At 37.7% G+C, this 17,500-nt stretch overlaps 1 protein-coding gene across 2 annotated transcripts in view; it reads right to left on the bottom strand.

Annotated features, from left to right (window-relative positions):
- hnmt (histamine N-methyltransferase) overlaps positions 1-17,500 on the bottom strand; it is a 34,922-nt gene that overhangs the window by 9,201 nt on the left and 8,221 nt on the right. For both annotated transcript variants that reach the window (XM_061926614.1, XM_061926615.1), the window contains exons 3-4: positions 7,304-7,356; positions 6,750-6,857 (exon numbers count right to left, since the gene is read on the bottom strand). In XM_061926614.1, coding sequence (XP_061782598.1) covers positions 6,750-6,857; positions 7,304-7,356 — 161 coding nt within the window. The remainder of the gene's footprint in view (positions 1-6,749; positions 6,858-7,303; positions 7,357-17,500) is intronic.

A 17,500-nucleotide genomic window follows, 5' to 3' on the forward strand; every position in this document is an offset into this window, starting at 1 on the left:
AAAACTGTTTTTTTTACCCAAAGATTTAATAAAGTCAAATACAAATGAAGCAACAAGTATCCAACACTTCTCTTTCCTAAAGGAAGTATTTACAGTAGATATGATCATCTAAATCAGGGATGTCAAAGTGGTTTCCATTGAGGGCCACATGGCGGCCATCAGAGGGCTGCTTGTAACAGCGAATAATGTATGAATTTTCCTCTGGATTTCATTATTTATTATATAAATTGTTTTAAGTGGACTGTCGATTTTACAGTAAAAACTTTACATTTACAAAACATTACTGTAAAATATAGAGTTTTTCCAACATTTAACGGTAAATGGTAAAACAGTACCACTGTTTTTTGGGGGGGTTTTACGGAAAAAACTGTCAGCTTAGTTGCCAAAATTTTTGTGTTAAATTGACTTTGGTTTTTACAACATTATATTGCGAATGGAATAGGGATGTCCCGATCCAGGTTTTTGCACTTCCGATCCGATACCGATATTGTTTTTGCACTTCCGATCCGATACCGATACTGACCGATACAGGCCTATCCGAGCATGTATTAAAGTTTAAAGTTATTTAGCCTACTTAGTTGTCAGAATCATGTTGAAAAGGGTTTTAGTACTCTTGATAACAACTAGCCAGCTGAATTAGGGGAGTTTGAATAATACACAATGGTTGGTAACAAGAAACTGACCTGTTTATTCAAGGATAAACACAAAATAGACAAAATTATACATGACAAACAGAAATGGCATCATTGAAACTAGGGCTGGGCGATATGGCCTTTTTTTAATATTGCGATATTTTAAGGCCATATTGCGATACACGATATATATCTCGATATTTTGCCTTAGCCTTGAATGAACACTTGATGCATATAATCACAGCAGTATGATGATTCTATGTGTCTACGTTAAAACATTCTTCTTCATACTGCATTAATATATGCTACTTTTAAACTTTCATGCAGAGAGGGAAATCACAACTAAAAAAAAATCACTATTTTTTTCATACGGTGTTGATGTGGAAATGTTTGCCTCGGCATTTTGATGGTGTGGACGTGTGGCACCGAATGGAGATAAGTGTCTCGACAGACGTTACAATATTTGAACAATGATGACGAAAACTGTTTTCTCTGTCGTGTCCGTGTGTCGAAAATTGTTATGCGCTTATTTATTTATTTGATTTTGTGCGTGGCATAGATTTGCCGTGCGCAGAGGACGTTTGAGCAGGCGCGCACCTTAGCGGCTGCGCTAGCATCACAGCTAACGTTAGCCATGCTGTTACCTCGCTCTCTGCTGGAAGAGGGCGTATACGTATGTGACGTATGACGTGACAGTATGGGACGCGTGTAAGAAGGTGCGCTCGCTGTCTGTGAGAGGGAGACACAGGAAAGAGTGAGAAGAGCCTGTCGTGTAATGCCAGCAGCTAAAAGCAACTGCGTGAGAATCCACAGACCTGTGGATGTGTTGAAGGTATGCTGGAAAATGCGGAACGGAAATTAGGGAGCAGCAGAAAAGTGGAATGTATTATTTAAATCGGTGCGTTGGAAAACACGGACCGGAGTTTTTTTTAAACGGGATCTGGATCGGCATTTTCCCATTTTTCACATTTTTTTGCAAATATCGGCGGCCGATCCGATCCAAATATCGGATCGGGACATCCCTAGAATGGAAAAACAGTACAAGTTCTTTTTTTTATTCTGGCAACTTAGCTGTCAGTTTCTCTACTGTAAAAAAAATGTATAGTCTTTCCATTTACAGTAATACACCGTTAAAAACAACAACTGTAGATTTTATCGTCAAAAACTGGCAACTCAGTCAACAGAATTTTAACGCAACAATTTTTCAAGTTTTTTTTTGCAGTAATATGCTGTAAAGAACAATGTAAAATTGACTGTCATTTTTATTAATTTGATGGGTAGTTCGCTGTAGAGTTAAGCATTTTTATTTAAACAAAAGCATGATTGGAAAGTATGATAATATACTGTAGTATTTGTTGCAATATTGGATACTATTAAAGTTTAAAAGGTATGTAATTTCAAGCAGTAGATATATTTTTTTTCTGTCAAAATGAAAAAAATCAATTACATTTAGTGAGAAAATATTAAGTACTTTATTTATTTTGAATGGAAAAAACGTACAAGTTCTTTTTTTATTCTGACACCTTAGCTGACAGTTTCTCTACCATAAAAAAATATGTACCGTATTTCCATTCACAGTAATACACCGTTAAAAACAACAACCGTAGATTATCATTTATTTATTATATTACAGTCAAAAACTGGCAGCTCAGTCAACAGAATTTTAACGCAACAATTTTAAAAGTTTTTTTTTACAGCAATATGCTGTAAAGAAAAATGTAAAATTTACTGTCATTTTTATTAATTTGATGGGTAGTTTGCTGTAAAGTTAAGTTCATTTTTATTTCGACAAAAACCTGATTGGAAAGTATAATAATATACTGTAATATTTGTTGCAATATTGGATACTATTAAAGTTTAAAAGGTATGCAATTTCAAGCAGTACATATATATTTTTTCTGTCAAAATGAAAACAATCAATTACATTTAGTGAGAAAATATTAAGTACTTTATTTATTTTGAATGGAAAAAACGTACAAGTTCTTTTTTTATTCTGACATCTTAGCTGACAGTTTCTCTACCATAAAAAAATATGTAACGCATTTCCATTCACAGTAATACACCGTTAAAAAAAACAACCGTAGATTTTACAGTCAAAAACTGGCAGCTCAGTCAACAGAATTTTAACACAACAATTTTTAAAGTTTTTTTTTTACAGTAATATGCTGTAAAGAAAAATGTAAAATTTACTGTAATTTTTATTAATTTGATGGGTAGTTTGCTGTAAAGTTAAGTTAATTTTTATTTCGACAAAAACCTGATTGGAAAGTATAATAATATACTGTAATATTTGTTGCAATATTGGATACTATTAAAGTTTAAAAGGTATGCAATTTCAAGCAGTACATATATATATTTTTTTGTCAAAATAAAAAAAATCTATTACTTTTAGTGAGAAAATATTAACTCCTTTATTGACACATTTCCATATGTTTGCAGGCCAGATAAAATAATGTGACCCCTGGGCCTTGAGTTTTACACATGTGATCTAAATCAGTGTTTTTCAACCACTGTGCCGTGAGATATTGTCTGGTGTGCCGTGGGAAATTATGCAAGTTCACCTAATTGGTCCAAAAAATATTTTTTGCAAATCAATAATTGTAATAATGTGCTGTTGTCTAGTGCAGTGTTTTTCAACCTTTTTTGGTATGTAAAAGTTATGTAAACCAAAAAGGAACAAAAGGCGAGTCCTGCTAGGAAAAGGCACTGAAGCATAGGGATGGCTATGCAAAACAAAAGTAAAACTGAACTGCTAAGTAAACAAAAACAGAATGCTGGACGACAGCAAAAACTTACAGCGTGTGGAGCGGAGACGGCGTCCACAAAGTACATCCGTACATGACATGACAATCAACAGTGTCCCCACAAAGAAGGAGAGCGTACGCACAACTTAAATAGTCTTGATTGCGAAAACAAAGCAGGTGCGGGCAATAGAACTCAAATGAAGGAATGACAACCTGGTGGAGTTTCATTTTTTAACCTTTTCTGCTGGTGGTGTGCCTCCGTATTTTTTTTAATGAAAAAAATGTGCCTTTGCTCAAAAAAGGTTGAAAAGCACTGATCTAAATCAACAATATGATATGCCTGAGTGCCTGGACACGCAGATTAAAAAAAATAAAAAATAGATTTTTATTTTCAGATGAAGAATTGTTACAAATAGAAATTGCAATTCAGTTGAAAATCGTTTTTTTTTTTTGGCACCCCTACATATGCATATTTGCCGCAATCTAAATTTAGTAAACCGAAAAGAGGGGCTAGTAAATCGAGGTTCCACTGGATACAAGTTGATTGTGAGTAGGGATGTCCCAATCCGATATTTGGATCGGATCGGCCGCCGATATTTGCCAAAAAATGCGTATCGGCAAGGCATGGGAAAAATGCCGATCCAGATCCAGTTGAAAAAAAACTCCGGTCCGTGTTTTCCAACGCACCGACTTAAATAATACATTCCACTTTTCTGCTGCTCCCTAATTTCCGTTCCTCATTTTCCAGCACACCTTCAACACATCCACAGGTCTGTGGATTCTCACGCAGTTGCTTTTAGCTGCTGGCATTACACGACAGGCTCTTCTCACTCTTTTCTGTGTCTCCCTCTTACAGACAGCGAGCGCACCTTCAGACGTCACATACTGTCACGTCATACGTTAAATACGTATACGCCCTCTCCCAGCAGAGAGGTAGCAGCATGGCTAACGTTAGCTGTGATGCTAGCGCAGCCGCTAAGGTGCGCACACTGCTTAAGTGTCCTCTGGGCATAGCAAATCTATACCACGCACAAAATCAAATAAAAAAATAAGCGCATAACAATTTTCGACACACGGACACGACAGAGACAACAGTTTTCGTCATCATTGTTCAAATATTGTGACGTCTGTCGAGACGCTTATCTCCATTCGGTGCCACACGCCCACACCATCAAAATGCTGAGGCAAAAATGTCCACATCAACACCGTATGAAAAAATTAGTGATTTTTTTAGTTGTGATTTCCTTCTCTGCATGAAAGTTTAAAATTAGCATATATTAATGCAGTATGATGAAGAATGTTTTAATGTAGACATGCAAGCCTTGAAAGAAAATGTTGAAAATCAAGACTACATTTCCTGCAAATGGGTGCATTTCTACCCTATATTTTAACTTTAGATTTATGCTCATATCAAACTCTTTTGGCTGTCTTTTTGACACTTACATCCGGCGCCCCCCTCCACACCCTGGATTATAAATAATGTAAATAATTCAATGTGATTATTTTGTGTGATGACTGTATTATGATGATAGTATATATCCATCCATCCATTTTCTACCGCTTATTCCCTTCGGGGTCGCGGGGGGCGCTGGAGCCTATCTCAGCTACAATCGGGCGGAAGGCGGGGTACACCCTGGACAAGTCGCCACCTCATCGCAGGGCCAAGATAGTATATATCTGATAGTATATATCTGTATCATGAATCAATTTAAGTGGACCCCGACTTAAACAAGTTGAAAAACTTATTGGGGTGTTACCATTTAGTGGTCAATTGTACGGAATATGTACTTCACTGTGCAACCTACTAATAAAAGTCTCAATCAATCAATCAAAACACATCGAATCATCATACTGCTGTGATTATATGCATCAAGTGTTCATTCAGGGCTAGAGATGCGCGGTTTGCGGGCACAACCGCGGAGTCCGCGGATTATCCGCGGATCGGGCGGATGAAATAAAAAAAAATTAGATTTTAAATAGATTCAGGCGGGTGGCAGTTAAACCAATTCGGAAATATATATACATAGTTAAATGTTGTTACCCACATACGAAAAACGAGCAGGCTCCTGCAGCATATGCCACAACAGAAAAAAAAAAGAAAAAGAGATGGACACTTTTACGGAGCGGAGAAGGGACGCCTCGCCGGGGTCCGGGACCGAGGCCCCTTCTCCCGAGAGGGCCCCACCGGGAGCCGTAGCTGAGGCGATCCGCGAGAAGGGCCCGACGCACGTCCAGGGTCACGACCGCGCCCACCGCACCGACACCCCGCCTCGTCCGCCTTCGCCGCGGCCGGCGTCACGCGCAGCAGGTAAGCAGCTTACCTGCCCGCCACCCCCGTGGCCGGGGGCTTGTAACAGGGGTCACTCCGCGCGCTCCGCCCGCGCAGCTTACCTGCCCGCCACCCCCATTGCCGGGGGCGCGTAACAGGGGTCACTCCGCGCGCAGTGCGCTCACGAAAGGGGTGGGGCTCACCCTGGTTGATATAGACAGCAGCTGGACGGTGGCCATGGAAGTCGGAACCCGCTAAGGAGTGTGTAACAACCCACCTGCCGAATCAACTAGCCCTGAAAATGGATGGCGCTGGAGCGTCGGGCTCATACGCGGCCGTCGCCGGCAGCGAGACGCGCTTGGAGGTGCGCTCAGCGCGGCTCCCATATCATTGCGCACTGGTGTGCGTCTGGGTCGTGACAGCGTGGCACGCGAATGTCTGCCCTGCATTGGATCAGTCTCCTTTCTTTAACAGGCAAAAGCTTTATAACCTCACTAATGCCTTGCATCGTCCATATTAGATATATAACAACGGGCGGGTGCGGGCGGATGCGGTTCTGATCAAATGTTACATCGGGTGGATGGCGGATGGTTGACGACTTTCTGATGCGGTTGCGGATGAAATAATTGCCTATCCGCGCATCTCTATTCAAGGCTAAGGCAAAATATCGAGATATATATCGTGTATCGCAATATGGCCTTAAAATATCGCAATATTAAAAAAAAGGCCATATCGCCCAGCCCTAGTTCAATGATGCCATTTCTGTTTGTCATGTATAATTTTGTCTATTTTGTGTTTATCCTTGAATAAACAGGTCAGTTTCTTGTTACCAACCATTGTGTATTATTCAAACTCCCCTAATTCAGCTGGCTAGTTGTTATCAAGAGTACTAAAACCCTTTTCAACATGATTCTGACAACTAAGTAGGCTAAATAACTTTAAACTTTAATACATGCTCGGATAGGCCAGTATCGGTATCGGTCAGTATCGGATCGGAAATCCAAAAACATTATCGGTATCGGATCGGAAGTGCAAAAACCTGGATCGGGACATCCCTAATTGTGAGCTACTGATAAAAAAAACAATTCCGTGATGATACCCCACCTTTGTAGCTGTAAAGCTGCTGGCTGCTGGGTTCCACCACCTGGTGATCCACCGTCACCCCTGGGTGCTTCAGACGCAGCTCGGAGAACATCTCCAGGTCGATGTGTCCTGCAGTCATCAGCGCGCAGAGCAGAAAGCAAACCTTAAGTGGATCATTTCAGGGTAACGGTTTTTACAATTGCATTCAAATCAACTTTATTGCAGTTCTTGTTGGAACATTTACAGCCCCTTACGGTCTGTAGCATCACAACATTGTATGTCAAGTATGGGGGACTAAATAGTGCAGGTAAGGGCTTGATTTAGACACAAATAAAAAGTACAAGTTGTGTACTTGTTCACAGCATGAAATGAAACAATGGTGCTCCACCGTCTGTGACTCAGGTTAAAGATTTAACGGAGAACTTAACAGATGGATAAAACCCTTAGGAGTGATACATGTTTTTATTGCTATGGCCCCTAAAGAGTCACTGAGACAAGAACGTGTCCGCGCCCAAAGTGTCCTGTGCAGAAGTTAATCAGTTATTTACTGTGAAGGTGCCTCCAATGTGTCTTACCGTCGCCGCTCCCAACTCCTATGACGTTAAGGTGGGACTTCCCATTTCCGATGCTGAGGAGAAAGCACAAAAAAAAGACTTTTATTAAAAGACGATTCACATTATCTAATTACAATCAGAGATAAGACACTTTTATGGCCTTGATGGAGCCTTGGAGCCCATTAGAGATGTCTCGAAACCCTCACCTTTTCTGTGAATAGGAGAGAAATTGCTGAGATGTTGGAGGATCACTCTTTTATATTGTATTTGTCTTCTGGTCAAAACATTACACCATACTTGCCAACCCTCCCGGATTTTCCGGAAGACTCCCGAAATTCAGCGCCTCTCCTGAAAACCTCCCGGGACAAATTTTCTCCCGAAAATCTCCCGAAATTCAGGCGGAGCTGGAGGCCACGCCCCCTCCAGCTCCATGCGGCCGGAGTGACGTGTTGACAGTCTGTTCACACGTCCGCTTTCCCACAATATAAACAGCTAATGATCGAGGGCGAGTTCTTGGTTTCTTATGTAGGTTTATTGTTAGGCAGTTTCATTAACGTCCTCCCAGCGCGGTAACAACACACAACAACAGCAGTCAAGTTTTCGTCTACCGTAAAGCAGTTCGTCTGCCGTAAACAGCAATGTTGTGACACATTTAAACAGGACAATACTGCCATCTACTGTACATGCATATGTGACCCACCCATAATGTGTCACATTTTTGTGTTGATTTATTTATTTTATTTTGTGGTTTGAATTCGTTTTTGGAGCTGTCATTACACATTTATCAGTATTCACATTGGTCAGTAGGGGGCAGTAGGGTGTTTCTTCCCAATTGAATGCTATCACTTGCAGACCGGAAGTGTCTTGTCATTCTGATGAGAGCGACCAGTCTGTGAACAATTGAAACGTCCTGTGTGCTTTTTCCTCCTGTATAACAGGTTAGTTTTGGTGAATCAACTCACTGAATAATATCCATGTGATCTTTATAAGTTTAAGTACACATTCTGATGGTGGAGCCTAACTCTAAAGTGTTTGTGAGTTGTAGTTTGTATTTGTGAATGAATCCAGTGCACAGCTGCAGTAATCAATACAAAAAGGCGACGTGAGTGCGCAATGTTTATATAGGAACTTCTGATCCTAATTCAGACTCCCAAATTAGAGCTCCCGTTTTCTTATTGATTTTAAAATGTATATTTGTATAATGTGTGTGTTCTGAAATAGTGACAGAGAATAGAACAAGGATGGACAATTCAACTCTTAACTCAACAATGAGTAGATGAGTGTTATGTGTGTGTATAGGTGTAAATAAATGAACACTGAAATTCAAGTATTTATTTTATTTATTTATACATATATATATATATATATATATATATATATATATATATATATACATATATATATGTAATAAAATATATATATATATATATATAGCTAGAATTCACTGAAAGTCAAGTATTTCTTATATATATATATATATATATATATATATCTTAACCACGCCCCCAACCACGCCCGACCACGCCCCCACCCCCCACCTCCCGAAATTAGAGGTCTCAAGGTTGGCAAGTATGATATATATATGAAATACTTGACTTGGTGAATTCTAGCTGTAAATATACTCCTCCCCTCTTAACCACGCCCCTAACCACGTCCCCCGCCCCAACCACGCTCCCCCGCCCCACCCCCTCCCCCCACCTCCCGAAATCGGAGGTCTCAAGGTCGGCAAGTATGCGTTACACTCCAAATCTCCTTTTCCATGTTTAATCAAAACATTCCTGGTTTTGCTCAAACCACAATCAGATAAAGTGTGTTTTGCTCAATTTCCTTCCTCTGCCAGGATAGGATGTTTCGCCCCAAACCCTCCTTCTTATCCTTACATTTCCCAAAGCAGATATAAACATCTTGAAGATTTATTTGTCTCTCTCGCTCTCTCTCGCTACTCTGTCTTTATCTCTGTCTTTCTTTCTGCAGCTGCATAAAATGTTATTCCATGTAAACTGATTTTACTTGAGCTCTCAAATAAATACTTAAAGGACCTCAATGTTCTCTGGACAGTTCTTTATTTGATAGTAAAAAAAATCCAAAACAGTAAGAAAAGTTGGTTTTGCACAATAGGGCCCTTTTAAATAGGAATGTGATCGTGAATGGTTGCTTGCCACTACAATAGCTCACAAAAGTGAGTACTCAGTTTTTTATTGTAGTATATATATATATATATATATATATATATATATATATATATATATATATATATATATATATATTAGTAGTAGTATATAGTAGTATATATATTAGTGTATCTTGTGTTTTTTATGTTGATTTAATTTTTTTTTAATTATTATCGGCCGATAAATGCTTTAAAATGTAATATCGGAAATTATCTGTATCGTTTTTTTTATTATCGGTATCGTTATTTTTATTTTTTTTAAATTAAATCAACATAAAAAACACAAGATACACTTACAATTAATGCACCAACCCAAACAACCTCCCTCCCCCACTCATTCACACAAAAGGGTTGTTTATTTCTGTTATTAATATTCTGGTTCCTACATTATATATCAATATATATCAATACAGTCTGCAAGGGATACAGTCCGTAAGCACACATGATTGTGCGTGCTGCTGGTCCACTAATAGTACTAACCTTTAACAGTTAATTTTACTCATTTTCATTAATTACTAGTTTCTATGTAACTGTTTTTATATTGTTTTACTTTCTTTTTTATTCAAGAAAAATGTTTTTAATTTATTTATCTTATTTTATTTTATTAATATTTTGAAAAATTACCTTATCTTCACTATACCTGGTTGTCCAAATTAGGCATAATAATGTGTTAATTCCACAACTGTATACATCAGTATCGGTTGATATCGGTATCGGTAATTAAAGAGTTGGACAATATCGGAATATCGGCAAAAAGCCATTATCGGACATCCCTAATATATATATATATATATATATATATATATATATATATATATATATATATATATATATTAGGGCTGCAGCTAACGATTATTTTTCTATCGATTAATCTATAGATTATTTTTTCGATTAATCGGTTAATCTATAGATTATTTTTTTCGATTAATCTATAGATTATTTTTCCTTTTACCGATTATTTTTTTTATTTAAAATTAAGATGAAAAAAATTAATTTAGGCCAGTTTTTTCAAAAGGCATGGCTTTTATTTCCAAAAAAAAAAAGTATGGCCACTCAGTCAACATTGAAAACATGGCAAAACATTCTGTAACACTGTAAACATTTGTGCCAATCTAAATATTCTGGAGCACTGTAAACATTAAGTATTGCTTTTAAAATGTGCAAAATAAACATCCAGTCCAACACAGTACACTATAACCAATTCTACTCATTCCAGTGAGTGACTAACAGTTGTAATGAAGAAAGGTTAGCATGTCTACATGCTCTGGGGTGAGGCTGGTTCTTTTCTTGTTTACAATATTCCCAGCAGCTGAAAATAGGCGCTCAGAAGGGGTCGATGTGGCTGGAACTGAGAGGTAAGACCGAGCCAGCATTGCCAGATTTGGAAACCTTGCCTGATGTTCTTTCCACCATTTTAATGGGTTTTCATCCTTGGAAATGGGGGATTCTCCAAAATAAGTAACTAACTCGTTTCTGACCATTTCAGCATCATTACTGTCATTGTTGTCTTCCTCATTGTTGCTGAGTTCTTCTGAATCTGAGCCAAGAAGTGTGTCTAGTAAAGATACAGGCCGCCTGTCAGCATCTGGTCTTTCCACTTGCATTGCTGTGCCCTGTTGAGCGTGTGTCTCCTTTTCCCTTCTTTTCTCCTCCAGAACTATTGCATGCAGCTTGTATTGAACTTTTAAACACTCATCTGCAGTCAGGAATTTCAGCTTCCTGAATCGTGGGTCAAGTGCAGCTGCTAATATGCACACATTTGGTCCATCATCTTTGAATGTGGTCTCGGCTTCCCACCTGGATGTTATCTCACGTGCAGCAGTGACCTGGAAACACTTGATTGATGCATTTTCAAAAGCAGTTTGTGTAGCCTTCCGAAGCCCTTTGACCAGCAGAGGGACAGCGGAAACTGTTACATAAGATTCTCCACTCAGGTACACAGTTGCACATTCAAAAGGTTTCAGAACTTGTTCAAGTTCTTCAAGCAAGCTCCACTGGTCAGCCTTAAGATCCAGAAAATGCTTCCCTCTTTGAGTGACCTCCGGATCTGACAGAGTTGCTGTTATTGGCCACCTCTGCTCAAGCAGGCGACTAATCATGTAAAAGGAACTGTTCCATCTCACAGACACATCTTGTATGAGGCTGTGGTCTGGAGAACCCATTTGTTTTTGCTTAACCTTTAGTTTTGTACTGGATAGCTCACTTTTTCTGAAGTGCTTGACCAAACTTGCTGCTCCTAAAGCTCTGCTGATGTGGTTGTCCTTTAGAGCATGGTTAACTACAAGCTGTAGAGTATGGCCAACACATCTGAGGGATGAAACACCATGTCTTTCCTTAAGAACTCTTAAAGCTGCAACAACATTTGCAGCATTGTCATGTACAATGACTTGTACTAGTTTTATGTTTATTTCAAACTTATTGACAACATCCTCAATCCAAGAGGCAATGTTTTCTGCAGTGTGCTTTTCATTGAGGGGCATTGTTGTCAAGTTAATTGAGGTAAGCTCCCACTCATCATTAACAAAGTGAATGGTGACACCAAGGTAAGCTTCAGTGGCCATACTTGTCCATGCATCAGTTGTGAGTGTCAGTTTTCCTTTCACATTTTTCAGGATTGCTTTGACTTCATTCATTTTCTTTGTGTATTTTTGCTCCATAAGCTTAGTGAAGTGGGTTCTTGATGGTAGTGTGTAGCCAGAGTGAAACCGTTTGATCATTTTTTGAAACCCTTCCCCTTCTACCATATTTAATGGCCTCATGTCTATGGCCATCATTTCCAGGACACCATCAGTCAGGTCAGCGGCCACTTGGGTTGTGCATTCAGTCCCATGCCTCTTTGGAAAAAAATCCTGGACACTGCTTTGTTGTTTGCTGCAACATAAGAGACAACAATTAATTTTCATTTTAAATATACCCAAATACAGCTTACTTTAATACAAAAGGTTAATTAAACTACACACATTATCTTGTTAAATTGGTTTAATAACACAACAATGATAGTATGATTAAAGTGAAGTTAATTGTTCGTTTGTACATAGTATATGTAACTGTTAATGTTGTAAAAGGTATTTGCACAACTTATTAACGTTAGCGTTAAAGATAGTATATGTAACTGTTATTGTTGTAAAAGGTATTTGCACAACTTATTAACGTTAGCGTTAAAGATAGTATATGTAACTGTTAATGTTGTAAAAGGTATTTGTACAACTTATTAACGTTAGCGTTAAAGAGGAGCGCGTCTTTGTAAACACTGAACAGGCACGCCAAACGCGCCTCTCAGAGCGAAACGGTGCTTTAGTTTATGAATTTACAACGCAGATACAAATGACACATTCATGTTTTTTTGTAATGATGACAACGTATACTCACGCGGATGATTGACTCGTTGATGGTGATGGGAAGAACGCTGTCGGATGTTTTCTTTTTAGATGCTCGTTCATAGCCGTTGTGCTGCTGTGATACGCCATTTCCGCTCGACACAGTGTGCATAAAACAACATTATTAGGCCGTTTATTAAAATACTCCCACACTTTTGACGACTTTTGGCTTGTTTTTTTCCCCTCGCTCGCATCGTTTGCTCTGCGCTCCGCCATGACAGTGGTGTGACGTAAAAATGCGACGCGCCGACGCACAAAAATGACGTCGACGTATTTACGTAACCGATGACGTCGACCACGTCGACGCGTCGTTTCAGCCTTAATATATATATATATACATATATATATATATATATATATATATATATATATATATATAGATAGATAGATATAGTATATATACAGGACTACATGCTTCCATCTGTTGAAAAGCTCTATGGAGATGATGATTTCATTTTCCAGCATGATCCAGCAATGCCAAAACCACCAGTAACTGGTGTACTGACCATGGCATTACTGTCCTCGATTGGCCTACCAACTCCCCTGACCTGAACCCCATAGAGAATTTGTGGGGTATTGTGAAGAAGAAGCTGAAAGACCCCAGACCCAATAATGCAAATGAGCTAAAGACCGCTATTGAAGCATCCTGGGCATCCATAACACCTCAGCAATGCCACAGGCTGATTGCCTCCATGCCACGCCGCATTGGTGCAGTAATCCGTGCAAAAGGATTTCCAACCAAGTACTGAGTGCATTAATTGACATTTTCAAATGTTTGATTTTGTTTTGCTGTTATAAATCTTTATTTTTTACTTGGTCTGAGGAAATATTCAAATTTTTTGAGATAGGATTTTTGAGTTTTCTTAAGCTGTATGCCATAATCAGCAATATTATAATAATAAAAGGCTTGCAATATTTCAGTTGATGTGTAATGAATCCAGAATGTATGACATTGTTTTTTTTTTTAATTGCATTACAGAAAATAAAGGACTTTATCACAATATTCTAATTTTCTGAGACAGTCCTGTATATATATATATATATATATATATATATATATATATATATACACAATATATATATACACAGTATATATATATATATATATATATATATATATATATATATATATATATATATATATATGTATGTTTGGGGTGTCAAAAAAATAGATTTTCGAATTAATCGTGATTCTTATTTGAAACGATTTTTTTGTCGATTAAAAAAAAATAAAAAAATCGATTTAAAAATATGTTTTTATTTTTTTAATCGGACCTGTCCAGCCACTCAGGCAATTCATATTGTTGATGAAGATGATCATATCTGCTGAGAGAAGTGTGGCATACTTCTCTTGTTGCCTTAGTTGTATTTGACTTTATTAAATGTATTGGGTATTTTTTTTTTTTAAAACAAAACCAGTTTTTGTTAGTAATATAGAAATGTATTAGAGCGGTTTATCTATTGTATGGAATAATGTAGTTAATCATAGAACTGGCACCCAATGTTATTAAAAAATAATTCATTTTGAATCGAGAATCGATGTGTGTGTGTGTGTGTGTGTGTGTATATATATATATATATATATATATATATATATATACACCTATATATATATATATATATATATATATATATATATATATATACACACATATATATATATATATATATATATATACACATATATATATATATGTATGTGTGGGAAAAAAATCACAAGACTATTTCATCTCTACAGGCCTGTTTCATGAGGGGGGGTTCCCTCAATCATCAGGAGATTTATATACACATATATATATATATATATATATATACACACACATATATATATATATATATATATATATATATATATATATATATATATATATATATATATATATATATATATATATATATATATATATATATATATATATATATATTTATATGGCAGCACGGTGGAAGAGGGGTTAGTGCGTATACACATATATATATATATATATACACACATATATATATATATATATATATATATATATATATTTATATGGCAGCACGGTGGAAGAGGGGTTAGTGCGTCTGCCTCACAATACGAAGGTCCTGAGTAGTCGTGAGTTCAATCCCGGCCTCGGGATCTTTCTGTATGGAGTTTGCATGTTCTCCCCGTGACTGCGTCGGTTCCCTCCGGGTACTCCGGCTTCCTCCCACCTCCAAAGACATGCACCTGGGGATAAGTTGATTGGCAACACTAAATTGGCCCTAGTGTGTGAATATGAGTGTGAATGTTGTCTGTCTATCTGTGTTGGCCCTGCGATGAGGTGGCGACTTGTCCAGGGTGTACCCCGCCTTCCGCCCGAATGCAGCTAAGAGAGGCTCCAGCGCCCCCCGCGACCCCGAAGGGAATAAGCGGTAGAAAATGGATGGATGGATATATATATATATATATATATATATTGCAACAAGATTAGGTACAGAAAAATTTACTGTTTTACATGGAAAATACGAATACTTATGTAACTGTTGCGATCTATTAAATAGGATTTTATTGTATTATACCAAAAATAAAACAAATAATTACCCAAATTGTGTTTTATTAATTATTTTTAGGTGACAGAAAAAGGTTTGGCAACACTATAGACTATACAAGAGGATCGGGCATCTTAATAAAACTAACAGTATATGCAAAAAGTGCCACGTTGCCGTCAAATAACCTGAAGGCACGACTAACCTTATAACTTGTTCAAGGCGACATGAAATCAGAGTCAACTATGCATAGTTGATGCGGTGAATGGAGATGGACATTATGTTGCAGCGGGTAGAGACTAGAGATGACCATCCCGAAACCTAACCACAAGTGAGTAGCAAGATAGTGCCTTGTCATGCCGGCCGTAGCATCATGATCTGGGGTTGTATGAGTGCACTGGGGAGCTGGAGGTCCAACATGAACTGCGACATTTATTCATCCAAGCAGCACTTAGGGAAACAAGGCCAAATTTTGGGGATCAAACACACCTCCAGGATGACAAAGTGCTTTGCTGATGAAGCTGAGGGTGATAGAGTGATCAATTATGTGTCCACACCTGCAGCCAATTAAGCACCTGAGCAAGGTGTCCAAAATCCATCACTTGAGATCTGTCATCATGGAGGAGTGGAAGAGGATTATGTCCATGAGGATAAAAGGGGAATTATGCAAAAAAACAACTTTTCTTACCTATAGATAGCTCTTTTTGTGTATTTGGGATCTGCATAAGTCCCAAAAATGTAACATATTGTTCTAACTTATATCTGTCGGTAGACTCGCTATGGAAGCGCTAAAAACTACAACGTGGAGAAGATGCTGTTGAAGTGAAGACATGTAAGTAAAACCGCCCACACAATGGCGCATCCTGAGGAGACGGTCATAACGGGGCTTGAAGATGATATGCATACCTGCCAACTTTTGAAATCAGAAAAACCTAGTAGCCAGGGTCCAGGGGCCACAGGCCCCGGTAGGTCCAGGACAAAGTCCTGGTGGGGGGTTCAGGCCGACGCAAAATGATTGATTGCATTCAGACAGGTTAAAATGTTGCTAAAACCATCACTTTTCTATCAGTCACAGTGACTTTTCAAAACAAAAATATTACAGCAAAAATCATATGGGTTGATTGACATGTTTATTCTGTAAGATAACTTCAATAGTTTGAAATTATTTTGACAGTTAATGCCAGTTATCCTGTCAACCTTTCACAAGACTTCAATTTGTTGATTGAAAGTATAAACAGTATAAACACTTTTTACAGTAAACAAATGGTAAAACAGTACTAAACAATTCCATTAAAAAAAAAATTGGTGTCATTATTAACTTTCTGTCCAAGCTTGTATAATCTACTGCCTTGTTCAATTGTAAAACATATTCTGTGCCTAAAATTCACATTTCTATCACAATTATCATACTGTAAACATGGTAAGCTAACTTCATTAAAATTAATAGTCCTGTCAATAGCATGGAATTACAATTCAAATGTAGTTTTTTTGTAAGCCTTTCAAAAGAATTCAAAATATGAAAAATTAATGAAAATTAATTTAAGCCATCAGACACTTGAAAAGTGGCACATCACATCTCTAATGTAATCATTTGAACTTTTCAACAGAAATAGCACTGCAAAAATATTAAGGACATACTTCTGTATTTTGGTAGTTATGCTGTCAACATTTAACAAGATTTCTTGAAAGCATAAATAGTATAAACACTTTTAACAGCATAACAGTACTAAACAATTCCAATAGATAACATTGGTGTCATTACCTTTTTGTGGCTAAAATCCAACGGCAACGGCATTAGACTTGTGTTTTTTTGTCCCAACGTGGTCTTTTACATCGCTAATTCCTCCGTGTCCGATCGAAAAATCTTGTCTGCACAAGGTGCAATTCGCATAGTTTTCACCCTTTTTGGAACGGATAATTATTCCCGGATAGGCTTTTGAATATTCTTCACGGAATGACTGCAGTTTTCTTTTCGGTTTAAGACTCGTTTGCTCATTTTTAATTAATGAAAAACCGTATTTTTTATCACTGCAACCGTAACCCGGAATAGGTTGATGAAAACCGTACTAATTACGGGAAAACCGGAGTAGTTGGCAGGTATGGATATGTAAAACATCATCTATGCAACATTTTGACCAAAGAACCACCATTACATGTTATGTAGAC

Source organism: Nerophis lumbriciformis, linkage group LG31 (genome assembly GCF_033978685.3).
Source record: "Nerophis lumbriciformis linkage group LG31, RoL_Nlum_v2.1, whole genome shotgun sequence".
NCBI classification, from domain to species: Eukaryota; Metazoa; Chordata; class Actinopteri; order Syngnathiformes; family Syngnathidae; genus Nerophis; species Nerophis lumbriciformis.